Source organism: Schistocerca nitens, chromosome 9 (genome assembly GCF_023898315.1).
Source record: "Schistocerca nitens isolate TAMUIC-IGC-003100 chromosome 9, iqSchNite1.1, whole genome shotgun sequence".
NCBI lineage: Eukaryota > Metazoa > Arthropoda > Insecta > Orthoptera > Acrididae > Schistocerca > Schistocerca nitens.
In genome coordinates, this window is record NC_064622.1 from 66,101,049 (window position 1) to 66,119,796 (window position 18,748).

The 18,748-nt window shown below is 37.8% G+C and overlaps 1 protein-coding gene across 1 annotated transcript in view; it reads right to left on the reverse strand.

Moving 5' to 3' along the window:
• The window catches only part of LOC126203548 (uncharacterized), a 255,598-nt gene that overhangs the window by 75,998 nt on the left and 160,852 nt on the right, over positions 1-18,748 (reverse strand). The window contains exon 7 of the mRNA XM_049937870.1: positions 8,008-8,133. Within this exon, the coding sequence (XP_049793827.1) occupies positions 8,008-8,133 (126 nt within the window). The remainder of the gene's footprint in view (positions 1-8,007; positions 8,134-18,748) is intronic.

The following is an 18,748-nucleotide window of genomic DNA, read 5'->3' on the forward strand; positions in this document are numbered from 1 at the left end:
CATACAGTCTCACAAAGTAAGTTCTGACACTAGGTTAACAGAGTCAAACTCCAGTAAAATAAATTATGCAATATGAACAGAAATGTAAAAGACAATGTTAACTGCTAAAGTGTTGCTTTTCGCCACTCAGATCACTGTTGTCCGTTGTTGGAGTACTTTGTACCAAAAGCAAAAAAAATATCAGAGAAGAAGTAGATTCTGAGTAACACCAACATCAGCACCTTGAAAACCAGGCTAGCAGAGGAGAGGTGGAACACCATTTACCAAGGTAACGGGTTAGAAAGCAAATGGGGCGAATTTTACGGAACCACACTGAGGCATTCTGACACCACCTAATGTAACACATGGTGCAGAGCTCAGATATGTGGAGGCGATCAACTGGAAGTATAAAGAACAAACACTCATCTGGATGGGATGGTATCTTGAGTGTTGTGTTTAAGAAATGTGCCAATGATGGGTATCATTAATTTCCACCTTCAGTAATTTATCTGTAACAGTTATCCTGTTCCAGCTCACAACGTCCTTCTCAAAACATGAAATTCTTAACGAGCTACAGCATGTAACTGGGAATGACTGAGGTGTGGCCACTGCTGTTACATTTCTTTCATGAAGTATACAGTAATATAGAACTTGATACACACATTGCTGGAATATTTCTGGATCTGAGTAAAGCTTTTGTCTCAGCAAAACATAAAGAAACTATGGCTATACAATATTGTCACATCGAAATCACAATCGAGACCAAATCTGAATGCAGGGTCATCAAGAAAGTACAAACTTACAAATGAAAGCAAATTTATTACTGACACCAATGCACAGCCAGAACAGAGCCTATCTCCTGGACGAGAGTGCAGTTATTTATGCAAACATTGAATATTCAAGAATGCTAATATTCATGCAACCATCAAATATTTCAGATACAGAAACGTTACAAGCATGAAGCTTCCAGAAATGATAAATAAAATTAAAACTATTGGGAAAAGGATAGTTGCTACTCACCATATAGTGGAGATGCTGTCACAGATATGCACAACAAAAAGCCTGTCGGAAAGTGATCTTCCAGCCAGTGAGGCATTCATCGAAAATAGCATTCATCGAAAATAGACACACATGCAAATGCTACTCACCACATATGACCACACTCTGGCAGCTGAAGCCAGAAAATAACAAATATATACTGGTGGTTAGGTTTGATGTTGCAGCCCATAGCACACCAGCCACCAACGCTAATCACTACACCACACTACATTCACCAGAGCTTGCGGCAGTGCTCACTCTCCTGGAGAATCAGGAGCTTGCTGTTTCAGGATACCTCAGTGGAACTGACTACAGCAGCCTGTATCTAGACCTAGTCAATATTCCCTTGTTTGGTGGCACTGGTGGATCCTTGCATTCTGTTCATGTTGTTACATATTCTTCACTACGATGACCTTTGAAGGCAACCCCTACCACCAAAGCTTCATAACTGTTGAGTGGGTCTTCACTTTCCTTATCCTGTCAAGACTGATTTGCACCTATGAACTATAGTGGTGCTTTTTATGGAAGACACACAAATTGTCTCTGTGCTTCTGTCTTCTTGATGAAGGGTCATAATATTCAGCTTCGTATGTGATGTCTGACGAGTGATGAAGGATATAGCCTTAAATCCTTATTTCATTGCTTCACTCATCTCTTATTTCACTGACTGATCTTTCAGGGCACCTAAATAATCATTATTTGCTCATGTAAGTGCATAATGCAATCATGTGCAACATAACTACTGTGCATATGAGACATTTAACAGCTTGTACACTCACCCTCTACTGGATTGGCAGGAGTAGAGTTACCACTTGCCAAAAGGTAAAGTTGCACAGTCTCCTTAAATTTACTTTCCCCAGAACTTGCTGTATCAGGAACTGTCATTTTTTACACCTATAAATTCTTTTTATATCTGTCATCATCATCATCATCATCATCATATTATTATTATCATTGTTGTTGTTGTTGTTGTTATTGTTATTACTATTACGACTTATTGACAGCAGCTATAGTAGAACTAGTACTGGTAGTATTAACTTTATTAGTTCACAGTCAGTATTACTTAACATTGTCACTATACATTAAAATTGTTGTTACTTAGGTAACTATGACGTAAAAATAGTACTGTACTTGTGAAACCTTGGTCCAGTGTAAAAGAGGGCCTGATGGCTCTAATCTGATCAGGTTAAATAAAGGCTCTTCATCTGCTTAAGGTGTTGAAGCAAGTTTTCCATCATATGTTCAAAGGTAGCTGGAGTGTTACAGAGATCAAACAGTATGACTTTTAACACATAGGGGCTACCATGAGTTACAAAGGCCGTCTTTCCGCGGGTAGCCTAATTACCTTGACTTCTCAGTAGCCTTTCTGCATCATGTTCACAGTTGAGAAATACTTTACTCCTTTCAAGCAGTCCAGGGTGTCATCACTGCAGATAGTGTATAGACATCTTTCTTTATCATTTTGTTCATTTGTTAGTAGAGAATTTGGAAATGCAATGTACCATCCTTCTTCTTCACAAGGACACCCAGAGAGGACCAATGACCCTCTGAAGGTTCAATGATGTCATCTTACAGCATCCACTTCACCTTCTGCTGAATTATCCGTTGTTTAGCCAGTGACACTCTAAATGAGTGCTCGCTAATTGGTGGTTGATCAACTATGTTGATACTTTGTTTTATCATGCACTGCTTGGTCTGTCTTTTCTTGACTTTGGATTTGCAAGCATCTGAAAATTGGTGCAGAATGGCTGTTACTCACTGATGTTCCTCTGTCATGCCAGATCCTATTGGCAGTTCAGTAGTAGCTGCCTTCCCTGCATTGTATGCAGTTGTAGTGAAGCACAATTCTTCATCAGTGACATTAAGCTGCCCTTTCTGGATTGGTTCCTCTATTCTTATGGACATAGATTGGGGTGAGTTGTGCCTACCAGCAGCAGATAGTGATCCAAAGTTATCCTTGACCGTTTGCAATACTTATGACTGTTGCTGGCATGAAGATTTCCTTTGTGAGCCTCAGCAGTTTTTCTGTAGCTCTGATCTTCCACAGCTATGACTGTCTGCGATGCCTGCAAGAAGTCCCATCTGAGAGTAGCATTATGACTATATTCTGTTAAAATGACAAATTTTAAGGGTTTTGGTCTGTTATGTATTGTTATTTTTGGAATACATGTTCCTGTTGGCTGGATGTATTTTCCATCTGCAACCATACTGGTTGGCCACAGATGATGGCGTCTATTAGATTTACTGTCATCTTGGTAACTGTCATCCATTGAAGATTTTTATCTGTGGGAGCCTCACTTCTATAGATGGTCACCTTGCTTAGTTTTCATGAATTCGGCAGCTAGGCAAGTGGCTCGTGACGGGGGTGGCTATCTTGTCCAGAGTATTGTGATGAGGTTTATCCCACCGGTCACCTACACTCATCTGCAGTTGACAGGAGTGAATAGGACTGTTATGATGGTTGAAATCTTCTGGTGTAGAATACTCATCTTTTATCTCTGCAGTAGCGCGCAACATGTCCAAGGCATCCACAACGAAAACACACTTGCATGTTGTCCTCTGTTCTCAAAATTTCTGTTATTCTATGATGCATTATACTTAATGGAAGAGTTGGTTGTACCTGCATTGGTCAGATGCTGATTTGTCGTTTGAGAGCGGCAGTGTAAGTCTGAGTTGGCTGAATCCTCTCTTCATGGTGGATCTGACAGGTGGTAGGGATTGGAATAGATTAATACACCTCCTCTTCAACATTCTCTATTATATCTTGATTATGGGGTCAAAATCCATGTCTGCTGTCTCTCATGTACTCTGTCTGACATTTCCTACTGCCCTATACTACTCTGTTTCTTCTCTTATTGTCTGCCATATGAGAGAAGTGAGATCATAGTGGTATTCCACAACTACCATATCTCTTGATTATGGGGTCAAAATCCATGTCTGCTGTCTCTCATGTACTCTGTCTGATATTTCCTACTGCCCTATACTGCTCTGTTTCTTCTCTTATTGTCTGCCGTATGAGAGAAGTGAGATCATAGTGGTATTCCACAACTACCATATAGATCATACTTGTGAGTCAGCCACACCCTCTTTTGTCCAACTCTTCCCTCCGCCACCACTTTATGAATTCTCCTGTTGTTGTAACATCATTAACCAGAAGTGCTTGGTACATATCTTCTGTGACTACTTTCATCAAATATGAGGTTTCATTGCCATCATTGCAATTCACAATGTTGCAAATGGCCAAAACATTCTGTATGTATGATTGTGTTGTTTCACCAAAACAATGAGCCCTGTTCTTCAATTGTTCTTCCACTAAGCAGCCTTGTTGTTGATTATTAGCCTTGCCCGGGATTTGTCCCAGCTACTGATCTTCTCTATGTTGTTCTTGAATCCCTGCTGGGCTGCAGTCCAAGCAGATGTATACATTTACCAAAAACATCATGTCATCCACCTGATGTGTTTGGTGACTTAGTGAAATTCCTTTAGCCATTTTGTTGGATCCTAACAAATGTCTCCAGAGAAAACTGATGGATGTTTGGTGTGCAGCTGACTTATGCTGTTTTGGAATCCATCTGCCTTCTGAATCTACAGATCTTAGGAATGATGTACTGCTTGTATTCCAGTTCCTGTCTGTGTAAGCGATGGCTTTGATGTTGTCTAGTTGAAACAATGGAGATGTTGATGTATGATGTACCATATCAAGTAATATCATGTTGAAACCACAATCAAGTCCAGATCTGAAGGCACGGTCATCAGTGAAGTGCAACACTTGAAACTGAAAGCATTTTACATCAACATACAGCTAGAACAGAACTGAGCTCCTGCATACAACCATAAAATCTACTAGATATATAAAAATTACAAACATATGATATTACAGGGACCTTCCCAAAATGATAAACACAAAATATCAAATATCTGCTGGTGGTCAGGTTTGATACAGCAGTCTAAAGCACACAGCACTCATGTAAATGACTTATGCAGAATAATGGCGGTGGAAGCAAATAGCTGTAAATTCCTAGGCTTTCATTTGGACTCAATGATATTAATTCTGTGTATAATAAAGTCATTAAGGCCTGTATCTTCTTAGACAGCTGACCAGTATGGTGCACACCCACACCCTGAAAACTGTACATTATGAGACAGTCCATCCCTGTCTTAGCTACTGCAAGGAAATATGGGGTTGCGCTGCAAATGTTCACCTTGATAGAGGACTGTTGCTGCAAAAAAGAGGGTTTGGGGTTATACATGGACTGGGCTGTAAAGAACCCTGCTAAGTTTTCATACAACAAAAACAGTTCACTAGGATTCTTTGTACTTCTAAACACTTTCACTCAGAAAACTTTTGTAATTAAATGTAGTGATGTACATGGCCACAACACTACGTAACTACTTCAGACAAAGAACTAAATTAAAAATGTCAGACCTAATATGGTATGATATGGTATCATAAGCTGCCATAGTTGCTAGAAACTAGTAATAAAAAACAGATCAAATCAAAACTAAAAAAAATTTAGTTGAAAGGTGTCTGGAGCCATTTAATTTTAAAGCAGTAAAACTTAAGAGTCTACTGATGCAAAGTAATATAAAATATATGTTAGCTAGACATAATATATTTCAAGTGGTTTTCAAATCCAGAAAACAACTTTATAAAATATAGAATTTATGCTATGCGGTAATTTAATAATTCTTGTTGTGTTAATATGTGTTAAGTTTGTAATATATTCTTACAAACATTATTGATTGTTATAATTACCATTTGTAACATTAAGACCTATATGTATCTGACATTTGTAAAAGCCATCTTACTGATGACTCTGCACAAGAGTTGTACATAAATAAATATAATAGACAATGTGGAGAGTGTTCATGTGTGTATTTACTGACTAACTTGCATTGTCCAATACGTCAGAACATTTCAAGGAAACAAAGAGCCAAGATTCTGATTTGAAGATGAGTTTAGTGCCTAGGGAACTTTTTTGGCGCATCCACTTGGAGGGATACAGACTGAAGAAACTCATACAGTGTAATGCATATTTTTTATGCCAAAAGACTCTGTGATAAGGAGTGGGGCCCTTGTGCCCTGAAATAGTGTTATGTATTTCTCTTTATTACTGTATTATCACCAAATAGCTACAATGAAGGCCCTGAATTGCATGCGTGGGTGGGTGCACTCTGGTCAAAGCCAGCATTCCCTACACTTTTCCCCGATAAAAATTTCAAAAATATATATGTTTGGCAGTAGCTAATGAGTAAATACTCTGATGAAGGTGTAAAAATTTTCTGTTTTCCAACCATGGCAGCATGAGCTCTCTTTTCAGTAATCTTTGTATTGGCACTAGGAAGCCTACAACTCACTAAGATGGTCTCTGCTAAGGTACCATTCTTGAAAAGCTAAAGGACATCACAAGAACTTTACTTTTAAGGAAGATTAGCCACGTGAAATAAATTAGTATGATGATTTTTCCTCTTTACACTACTCCCTATCACTAGTTTTCTGTGCTAGGAGATGCAACTATTGTTATGACATCTGCCGGTGACTGTAAAGCTACGAAGATCATGCTGAGAGTGGTGTTGACACACAACTTTTCTGTGATGCAACATAGGTCTTATATGCACCCAAGGCTTGCCAGAGATCACTAAGCAGGCAAGTACATAGTGTATTGTATATCTGATGTAGTCCATTTCAGAAACTTAGGAGGTACTGATGGATCGAGGAAGGGGTGGCACAGGGAAGAGAGAAATACAAATAAAAACAAAACATTACAAACATTAAAATAACTAAAGTAATCTAGAACGTGAGGCACGAGTTTTTCCCAGCACTTACAACGTTCAAATAATGCAGCTAGAGAACATCTTCAACAACTGCTGATATTTAGACAGGTGCACAAACTGTCATTTTCACGGCACAGCATGCACCTGTCAAAATATTGGTTCCTGTTGATGATGTCATCCGGCTGCTTTCCTGTAAGTCATTTGAACATTCTAGAAGGTAATTCCCATAATTAGTAATGCAACAAGATTAGCACTAATTGTTATTTGTTTCTAGTATCCATTACAGTGGCAGACTGCAGTGGCTGCTTCTGCCAGTTAATCTATAACTTGACTTGTACCACATTCCTGTAGGTCTCTGTAACACTGCGAATGACTGAATGAATAAGAAGAATGAATATTAAGACTGGTTTCAATCTGCAATTGCACAGAACCAGGAAATAAGGAAACATATTTCACCAATAAAAAACCTTACTATCTGCCAAGTTGTTCGCATATGCCAAACAAACTCTGCTTGAATCAATGGGCAGTTTGTGATCACATGAGAGAGAAAAAACTTTCTGATGACTTGATGCAATACTGACAGTTTTGAACATACACCTGGTCTCTACACAAGTTAGTTGGGAGCACAATTCGATCTTGCATAATGGATTTACTACTGAAATGTTCTCATTCCTCCATAGGTAATAGCTCCTGCCATTGGAAGTTATTTTCACACCATATGTTTCACCTCAGTCTTTCTGGCACTGCCATTTCTGTAATATGCATAATGCTAAGTTTTCTTCCAAGAACATACTTTTTGAAATTTCATTCATTTCATTTCCCCTCTTGGAAGCAATCAATTTCAACTTATTGTATGTTCTGTTTGCTTTGTTTTTGTTTCATATTTTGTGGTCTTTCTTCTTTATTTGATTTAATAGCTCATCTTTTCCTCTTTCTGCACTTTCTCCCAGCGTATTTCTAATACCTCAGTTTGACTGAAGTATCAGTCTTAATTATGCCAGTAACAGCACAGCCAAAAAGAACATGTCCATTTTTTAACACACGCCTTCATTTTTCTGATATAAGAAAGATCTGATGAACTGCTTATTCTTTCTATTGTTTTCCATTAATGTGGGTGACTGCTATCTGTTATTTATTCTGATTCACTTATTTTAAACAATTTTTCTATATGAAATGCATGTGTTTATTAACAACACCAGAAGTTGTAAACTGTACCTGTTGTTTTGTTGCCTCTTGTTGTCTCTCTTGCTCTGTTACAGTTCTTTGTTCACTGCAAGATTGAAGAGGATTCAAAAAATATTGAGATCTCGTATCTATTTGTACGTCATCACCCTTGTCAACCTGTAAAATATCAGAGAAGTTTTGTAAAATCAACAGAAGGTAGTCCAAGAATAAAGCTCAAGACAGACAAGCTGAATAAACGATGTGGCACTTACCACATCCAATAATATGGAAGTATAGCTGACAACATGATAGAAAATAAAAATGCTGATGTCTCACAGGTAATCTTTGTCCAGATGAGATAGGGAACAGACAGAAAGAAGAGATTTTATAAGATTAACAATGTTCTCCACATGAAGCAATTGTCAACCACCATTTTCCCCTCCCTCCATCTACTTTCTTTTATTGTTCAAAATAAGTAACATCTAGATCATTTTTGAATTTGATAATGTATTTTGACTACTGTCATAATCTTTAGAGTTGTTGCACTATGAAACAAGAAAGACTGCTTTTCTCCACATAGAGGAGTTAAGCAACAGGGAGACACATTCAAAGAATACTGTTAGATGTTATAAATTATTGGGCAGAGTCCTTCTTCAGATGTAGGAAAACACAATAGACGTACACAACTCAGTGCACATCACCACTGTCATGTCTGTCCATAGACTAAGGCCCAGTTGCCATGCGCAAACATTTCGGCTGGGCTGGGCAGTGGAGGTACAGAAGAGGTATGAGAGAGGGGGATGGGAGAGGGACAGAAGGGTAGGGATGGGGAAAATCCTGTAGTGCTGCCTGTGGGAGTGTGCAGAAGGGACTTGGAGGGGGCACGATGGTGGGTTGCTAGTGGCAGTTTTTCAAGGCTATGCTCTGAGGGGGATGAGTCAGGAGTAGTTGGGGGGGGGGGGGGGGTACAAGAGATGAGGAGAGATATGGATCAGGTGAAAGGACTATCCAGGTGCACTGAGGGGATAGACGGCATGTATAGGGCAGGAGCAGAAGCAGGTAAATGGATAGAGATAAGAGGACAGGTACTAGCTATGGCTGAGGCCAGGCAGATTACTTGAAAGAAGGCTATGTTATACAGGGAGTTCCCATTTGCGCATTTCAGAAAAACTATTGTTGGTGAGAAGAATCCGGATGCATGGGCTGTGATGCAATCATTGAAATGAAGCACATCATGTTGGGCAGCATGTTCAGCACTGGATTATCCAGCCACAGTTTGTTGGTGACCGTTTACTTTAACAGACAGATAGTTAGTGGTCAAACTCATGTAGAATGCCACACTATGGTTGCAGCTAAGATGGTAGACCACATGGCTGCTTTCACAAGACAACTTACCTTTGATGAGGTAATAAATGTATCCGGTATGACTGAGGTAGATGATAGTGGGAGGATGTCTTACATCTATGTCTATTACAAGAGTTTAAGCTATGAGGCAAAGGGTTGAGATCAGGAGTGGTGTAGGAATGGAAAAGGATACAGCAAAGGTCTTGTGGATGTTGACTACCACTGTGGGAGAGGTGGGGAAAATAGAGGGGAAGACATTTCAGGGCATGATGAGATGAAATCAAGAGCCTGATTAAGAATGTGGCTCTCTTGCTTAAGTCTTGCTTTGCTGCGAAAGGCAAAGGTCCCGAGTTCGAGTCTCGGTCGGGCACACAGTTTTAATCTGCCAGTAAGTTTCAAAGAATATGAAATTTGCATTTTGCACTTCATCCCTGATTCACAGGATATCATGTGAGAAAATGGCAAGCTGAGTTTTGTACGAGTAATGCCTTCTAAATCAATACTGATTTATGGAGTTGGTTGGATACTTAGTTTCATGCAACGATGAGGAACAAGTCATTTTCATTCACGTTACAAATTATTTTGTAAATATGCTTATGCTTGCATACTGAACCTTCATTTATTTTTTTAAAAATTTAAGACATACAGATGTGAGTTAATAATTCCTACCCACCACCTTTTACACATTACAGAAATAAATTCTTCTACAAAATAGGAGTTTTCAAGAAAAAACTTTTTCAGTTTATTTTCATGCTGCCTGTCTGGCATTGTATATCACTGGGTAATTTATCAAAAATTTTGTTTGCAGCATTGTTAATCCCTTTTTGTGCTAAAGACAACATTAATGTGGTGTAATGAATGTCATATTTTCTTCGGCTACTGTAATTATGCACATCATTGTTCCTTTTGTACTGCTGTGAGTTATTTATGACAAACTTCCTGTGGGAATAAATATGCTGTGAAGCAATAGTCAAAATGCTTGTCTACAACATGATTGTCGGAGAGCACATGTATTATTCTTACAGTGCGTTTCTGAGCAATGAAGACTTTCTTTCTTAAAGAAGAGTAATCAAAGAACATTATTCTGCATGACATGACTGAACAAAAATATGAAAAATACAGCAACTTACTGATTCATCCATCCCCAAGATTTGCAATGATTCTAAGAACAAATGAGGCTGAACTAAGTTGTTACAAGAGTTGCAAAACATGATTTTACCAGTTTAAATTCTTATCAATATGGATATTTCAAATCTTTGAAGTTTCCACCCTGTGCATATGTTGTGTCTTTTTAAAGTTGAGGGTGAAACCATTTGCAGGAAACCAGTCAATGATACTTTTAAGAATACTGTTTGCCATTTCTTCTGTTGCTGTATGTATGCTTGGATAGGTTACAGTGCTAGTGTCATCTATGAAAAGGACTAATTCTGCTTTTTGTATATTACATGGAAAATTGTTCACATATGAGGTTTGGAACTTAAATAGTGGCAACTATTTATTCACAACTGATACAAAAGAGTTACGTGTTTGCACCTGTTACTGTCCTTCAAAGTAGTCACCAGCATTGTGTAGAACCCACTGCTAGTGGTGTGGAAGGCATAGTATACTGTTAGCAGAGCCAGTTCTTGTTATCCATGAATTTGATTTTTTGTTTATTTTCATTCTCTTCAGAGGGAATGAAATATCATAGCAGTCTTTATAATTTGAGAAGAACTTGTTGAATTTTATATTTACAGAACTATTGCTTTCCATGTTCCAGTTTACATTTTTTAACAGTAAAGACCCTAAAGCTGTAATCATTAATTAATCTTCTCTCAATATATCTCCTGTTGTCACTTTTATCATGAGATTTATCTAAAGTCAATTTAACTGCTTGATGATCAGAGAAACCTGTATCCAATACCTCAGATTTAAAACCACATTTTGATTTGTCAATGAATATTTGGTCTACTGTACTTAGACTTTTGCTGCTGTATGTGGTGGTTTCTTCTACACACATGTCTATATTGTATGTTTTTATTAGGTTAACAAGTTTTTGCCCTTTTTCACAGTTGTCCTTGAAATTAATACTGAAATCCGCAAGCTCAATTATGTATTTTGACTGACTGTTTAGATAGTTCAGAAGATTTTCCAAAGTTTCAGAGAATAATTCAAAATTGCCAGATGGGGACCTATATATACATGCAATTATAATTTTACTATCTGTTAGTTCACATAAACAATATTCGAAATCTTTTTCAATACAGCAGGCATTTTAAGCCTAATTTCCTTTGATTTAAAACCTGTTCTTACATATATACATGTTCCACCCCCTCTGTATGTTTCCCTGCAAGAGCTGCTGACCAACTGGAAGTCTGAAATCCCAACTGCACATTTTTGTAGTTCTTGTAGCCAGTGTTCAGTTATACACAAGATAGAAATATCCTTCAATGAACCATTCAAAAGGACCTCCAGCTCATATAGCTTATTGGTTAAGCCCTGTACATTATGATATAGGAGAGTTAAAGAATTATTCAGTTCTGTGAGAGGTACGTTTCTTGCGTGGTTACTTCTTTAAAGAGTAGGCTCTAGTATTTTCGTTTCTGACCTGATTTTCACCTCCTGGGGATCCTGTCTGTTTTCTTCTGCAGTGGATTGGACCATAAAAAATTGTTCATATGTTGTTTGGATGCTAACTTCTGCCTGGTGCTTTGTTGTGATCTGTTGTTTTTAATTTCTGTCCACTCTGGCACAGCTTTCTCCTCAGTCTTTTTACATGATGATATTGTCTTCTGTGCTGGTCCCTGCCATTTGTTCATTCCACTGAAGGCATATTTACTGTTAACTTTCTGGTTTCTTCTTCGGTGATTTTCGTATACTGTGGTGATAAAGATTCGAAATAACTACAATATGCTATTTTTCATGTACTCACGTCAATAGAATTTTCTACTATTTGTAATGTGAATTTGACTGTGTCAACTTATTGCAAAAGTTGTTATTTTGCATTTCAAGTTTTGAATGTTTGGTTTTGAAATGTGCCATATGAGTTTTTGCAATGTCCAGTTTCAACTCATTCAACTGCAACCATTTTCTAGAGTATCCAGTGAACTCAAAATAGAGCTTGGAATTTTTTCTGCATCTTCATCTTCAATTAAATCAGAAGTATTGTCAATAAACATAACTGATGGTGGATTTACATTTACAGGCAGGTCATTTCTGTGGAATAGAAACAGGATTGGTACTAAAATGGAGTCTCGAGGCACATTTTGTGATACTGTACTCCGTTTACTATAATAAGTTACTGCATTTGATGTGATAGTTACCCTTTGTTTTCTGTTCTACAGGTATGATGTAAGCCATTTCAGAGCATTGCCCTTGATCCTGTATTTATCTAATCCACTCATGCGTGGATTGTGACATTCATTCTGCAACATATTATAAAGCATGTGTTGCTGCTTTGATGTTTATTACAAAGATCATGCACTTTCAGCGCAGCCTCAGTTGGCTACGCTTCAAAAAGAACATGTCAGTTTTGAAACTAGTTGCCAAATACAAGCATTGCAACTGCTGACATATTCATTATTATACATTTTATGAAGTCTTTTGTTACATATGGTTCTAAGTGGAAAAGTTTCACTAAACATTTCAAAGAAGTTACTGTATTTAAAAATTTGTCCAAGTTACTACTACTTGATATACAAATGCTGAAAGACTGTTCTACCTCTCTTAACTTATTACTAAATACAGCTGAATTGTTTTCACTGAAATTGCTCTTCATATTCCTTTCGTTAGATGCAGTTTCTCTGCTAGTTTTTAGTAGTTCAATGAATACCAGAGAGCAGTCACAGATTCCTAAATCCAAGCAATATTTATAAGCGTCTTCAAACACATAATTTGTTAAAATAATATCTCTACAGTCTGCTGCTGACTATGCATTTACTATAGTGGCATGCAGGAAGTTTATTTCAAGGCCAAATTTTTTTATTGTGTCTATGAATTTGGATGTAAAACTGCATTCAACTATATTGAAGTTAGCAGATATTACAATGTTCCACCTTTTTTCATCATTGAGATTTTCTACCAGGTACTGAAATTTGCCCAGGAAAGCTTCAATTAAAGCTTGCTCTGGCCCTTTGTAAACAGAAACTGCCATGACATTTAGGTCCCTGAACTCGACACAGCAGTTCTTAAATATTCACACTGTCAGCAACTGCCTTCATTGGAATTTGATATTATTATTTTGACTCAAAGCCTAAGGATGTTCCTCCAGTCTGATATATCTTATGCATCAGGTGATATAGGTTTGTTGCCCAAGGATCTCAATAATTCTGAGGCAATGTCATCTACTCCAGGTGCCTTGTTTCAACTTAGGACTGTAAATCCTCCATCAAATTATCCTTGTAGTTCATATCTTTCATGTTAACTTCATTGCCCCTATCCTTTTCAACTAAATTTTCTTTGTCATTAACACAATGAATCATTTATTTCACCATGTCATACATTTTTCTTCAATCTCTTAATCATCTGAGGATTACTAGGTATGTTTTACTAGTACTAAAATTGTGGTGGTGGCTGTCTTGGCAACAAAAATGCATCCAATAAGCAGTTCATAATGATTCTCTGTCCAGATATGCTTCGGAAGGCCCAACAGTGCTGACCAACCACTGAGTTATCCTCTAGCAATAGGCATCATTGGATGCAGATATGCAGGGGCATTTGGTCAGCACACTGCTCTACTGGACTTTGTCAGCTTTCATGACTGGAGCCACCACTTCTCAATTGGCCTCAGAAGGGCTGAGTGCACCCCGCTTCCCAGCAGCGCTCGGCAGATTTGGACAGTCACTCATCCAGATGATAGTCAAGCCAAACAGTGCTTACCTTTGGTGATCTGATGGCAATTGGTGTTACCCACTTCAGCAAGGTGGTTGACCCAGCTCACAGTAGTTCACCAGTATTCCTATTTTCTTTTTCATTATTAGCACTATGCCTGCATTGTCACCATTTGTTTTGTTGATAAATCTGGACTCACATGACCGGAAATCTTTTTCTTCTTGCCACCACAATTCACTGATTCAGACTATATCTAACTTAAACATATCCACTTTTCTTTTCAGATTCTTTAGTCTACCTACCTAATTAAGGGCGCTAATGTTCCATACCTTGACCCATAGAATGCCATATTCATTTTTTTCTGATGGCAACATTCTCGTGGGTAGTGCCTGCCCAGAGATCTGAATAAAGTCTAGTTTATCTCAGAACATTTTATTCAACATGGAGCCATCATCATTAAATTACATGGTAGAGCTGCATCTCAGCAGGAAACTCAATGACTGCAGTTTCTCCTTGCTATCAGAGGTTCTCAGTACTGACATAGCAAGGCTGTGTTCACCAATGTTACAATTCCGATTGGTCAGTCATATATCTCACTGCCCTCAAAGTTACTGAAAAGGCTGCTGACTCTTTTCGGGAACCATATGTTAGACTGGCCTCTATTCAGTACAGTTCTGTACAAAGGGGATCGTGAGATAGGCCCCTGCTACATGTGCAGGCACAGAGAGGGTGCAAGAACTGAATTATTAATAATAATAATAATAATAATAATAATAATAATAATAATAATAATAAACAGATGGATTAAGAATTGTGTGAAAGGAATGCGACTTCTCCTAACCATCATGTTTCTATCTTTTTCCTAAGAGAGGAACCTTTTCCCTTGGCCCACAGCACAGTTTTTGTCAGAGTGTCATTTCTACAGTATCATGTCATCCAAGTGGTATCATAAAGACATGTTATTACTGAACAGTCATCTACAACTAAAATGGTTTATGTGGTAATGATGCACTTTGTTTACACAACTGCAGCCTACACAGATTGCTCATGAATGACAATGGAGTACATCATAATGGTGTAGATGTCAAAGTAAGTGAATGGATACTTAAGTAAATATACTATTATTTGACCAAAGGATTTTGATTTTTGGTGACTGAGGACTGCAGAAAAATGCAACAGTGGAGGTAGCAAGAAAAAAAGATGGAGGGGACATTACTTTACTTGTTCCTTCAGCCAGTATTTTTGCTGCTCCCAAGTTTCAGTTGGTGTGATCTACTGTGTAAGTAAGAAAGAAGTCAAGATAAGGCTTCTGTGGCTGACTAACAATACTACAGGAGTTGTGAGTCATTGTCTCAAACCAAGGAAATGCACAATATAATCACAATTCCTAGAAAGGGATTCTCAACTCTTACTTATACCTCTTTTTTTATTTCCAATTAATAATTTATGAGGAACAAACAAAACCTGTTCTTTATTTTACATTATACTGAAACCAATGTAATACAGTTTCCATAAAGAATAATGTATAAATATTTTTTACATTCAATTTTTTAGAAAGGTAACACAATTTTTACTTGATTTACTAAAATGAAATATTTAATTTATTATGTGCAGTATTTTACATCAATATATTCAATTTAAGTAATATTTTTCAACAACACTTGATTTTTACTAAGGATTCTAACAGAATTATAAAATTTGTTTAACTTGTGCAGAAAAAACTACAGGAAGGCAGTTTTGTTCACGGTGGAGACTTAGCATTGGCTGTTCTGCATCATAATCAGAATCAGAATTTTATTGTCTCATAACGTACAAGTTAAATAATTGATTTTATGTACAGGAGACTCATCAGCTTATAACTATGATAAGTTATACATGGAATACAATACTTTTTATATAATCACAATGAAATCTCAATATTGTTTATTATTATTGTTTTTATCCTGCTCAGATGGTCAGATAATTAAAAAATTCATCAACAGAGTAATAACATTTCTGCACCAGGGTGCTATACAATTCACTCTTTACTGCCTCAGTTTAGACATTTCTAAAATTTGTTGTCTTTCAGTTTATTGTATACTTTCATTCCCATATATTGTGGAGTCTGTGCAAAAAGCTTAAGCCTGTGTGTAGGCAGCATAAAGCTTTCTTTGTTTCTAGTTTCATAACTATGCTGGAAATTATTTGATGAAAAGAGTTTAGGGTTATTACCTGTGAAAGGAATTATTTCATACAGATACAATGAGAGAACGCTTAGTATCTTAAGATCTCTTAATAATGGCCGAGAAGATTCTCTTGGCTTTGCACTGCATGTTGTTGTTGTGGTCTTCAGTCCTGAGACTGGTTTGATGCAGCTCTCCATGCTACTCTATCCTGTGCAAGCCTCTTCATCTCCCAGTACCTACTGCAACCTACATCCTTCTGAATCTGCTTAGTGTATGCATCTCTTGGTCTCCCCCTACGATTTTTACCCTCCACGCTGCCCTCCAATACTAAATTGGTGATCCCTTGATGCCTCAGAACATGTCCTACCAACCGATCCCTTCTTCTGGTCAAGTTGTGCCACAAACTCCTCTTCTCCCCAATCCTATTCAGTACCTCCTCATTAGTTATGTGATCTACCCATCTAATCTTCAGCATTCTTCTGTAGCACCACATTTCGAAAGCTTCTATTCTCTTCTTGTCCAAACTATTTATCGTCCATGTTTCACTTCCATACATGGCTACACTCCATACAAATACTTTCAGAAAAGACTTCCTGACACTTAAATCTATACTCGATGTTAACAAATTTCTCTTCTTCAGAAACGCTTTCCTTGCTATTGCCAGTCTACATTTTATATCCTCTCTACTTCGTCCATCATCAGTTATTTTGCTCCCCAAATAGCAAAACTCCTTTACTACTTTAAGTGTCTCATTTCCTAATCTAATACCTTCAACATCACCCGACTTAATTCGACTACATTCCATTATCCTCGTTTTGCTTTTGTTGATGTTCATCTTATACCCTCCTTTCAAGACACTGTCCATTCCGTTCAACTGCTCTTCCAAGTCCTTTGCTGTCTCTGACAGAATTACAATGTCATCGGCGAACCTCAAAGTTTTTATTTCTTCTCCATGGATTTTAATACCTACTCCGAATTTTTCTTTTGTTTCCTTTACTGCTTGCTCAATATACAGATTGAATAACATCGGGGAGAGGCTACAACCCTGTCTTACTCCCTTCCCAACCACTGCTTCCCTTTCATGCCCCTCGACTCTTATAACCGCCATCTGGTTTCTGTACAAATTGTAAATAGCCTTTCGCTCCCTGTATTTTACCCCTGCCACCTTTAGAATTTGAAAGAGAGTATTCCAGTCAACATTGTCAAAAGCTTTCTCTAAGTCTACAAATGCTAGAAACGTAGGTTTGCCTTTCCTTAATCTTTCTTCTAAGATAAGTTGTAGGGTCAGTATTGCCTCACGTGTTCCAGTATTTCTACGGAATCCAAACTGATCTTCCCCGAGGTCGGCTTCTACTAGTTTTTCCATTCGTCTGTAAAGAATTCGTGTTAGTATTTTGCAGCTGTGGCTTATTAAACTGATTGTCCGGTAATTCTCACATCTGTCAACACCTGCTTTCTTTGGAATTGGAATTATTATATTCTTCTTGAAGTCTGAGGGTATTTCGCCTGTTTCATACATCTTGCTTACCAGATGGTAGAGTTTCGTCAGGGCTGGCTCTCCCAAAGCCGTCAGTAGTTCCAATGGAATGTTGTCTACTCCGGGGGCCTTGTTTCGACTCAGGTCTTTCAGTGCTCTGTCAAATTCTTCACGCAGTATCGTATCTCCTATTTCATCTTCATCTACATCCTCTTCCATTTCCATAATATTGTCCTCAAGTACATGGCCCTTGTATAGACCCTCTATATACTCCTTCCACCTTTCTGCTTTCCCTTCTTTGCTTAGAACTGGGTTTCCATCTGAGCTCTTGATATTCATACAAGTGGTTCTCTTATCTCCAAAGGTCTCTTTAATTTTCCTGTAGGCAGTATCTATCTTACCCCTAGTGAGATAAGCCTCTACATCCTTACATTTGTCCTCTAGCCATCCCTGCTTAGCCATTTTGCACTTCCTGACGATCTCATTTTTGAGACGTTTGTATTCCTTTTTGCCTGCTTCATTTACTGCATTTTTATATTTTCTCCTTTCATCAATTAAATTCAATATTTCTTCTGTTACCCAAGGATTTCTACTAGCCCTCGTCTTTTTACCTACTTGATCCTCTGCTGCCTTCACTACTTCATCCCTCAAAGCTACCCATTCTTCTTCTACTGTATTTCTTTCCCCCATTCCCGTCAATTGTTCCCTTATGCTCTCCCTGAAACTCTGTACAACCTCTGGTTCTTTCAGTTTATCCAGGTCCCATCTCCTTAAATTCCCACCTTTTTCCAGTTTCTTCAGTTTTAATCTACAGGTCATAACCAATAGATTGTGGTCAGAGTCCACATCTGCCCCTGGAAATGTCTTACAATTTAAAACCTGGTTCCTAAATCTCTGTCTTAACATTATATAATCTATCTGATACCTTTTAGTATCTCCAGGGTTCTTCCATGTATACAACCTTCTATCATGATTCTTAAACCAAGTATTAGCTATG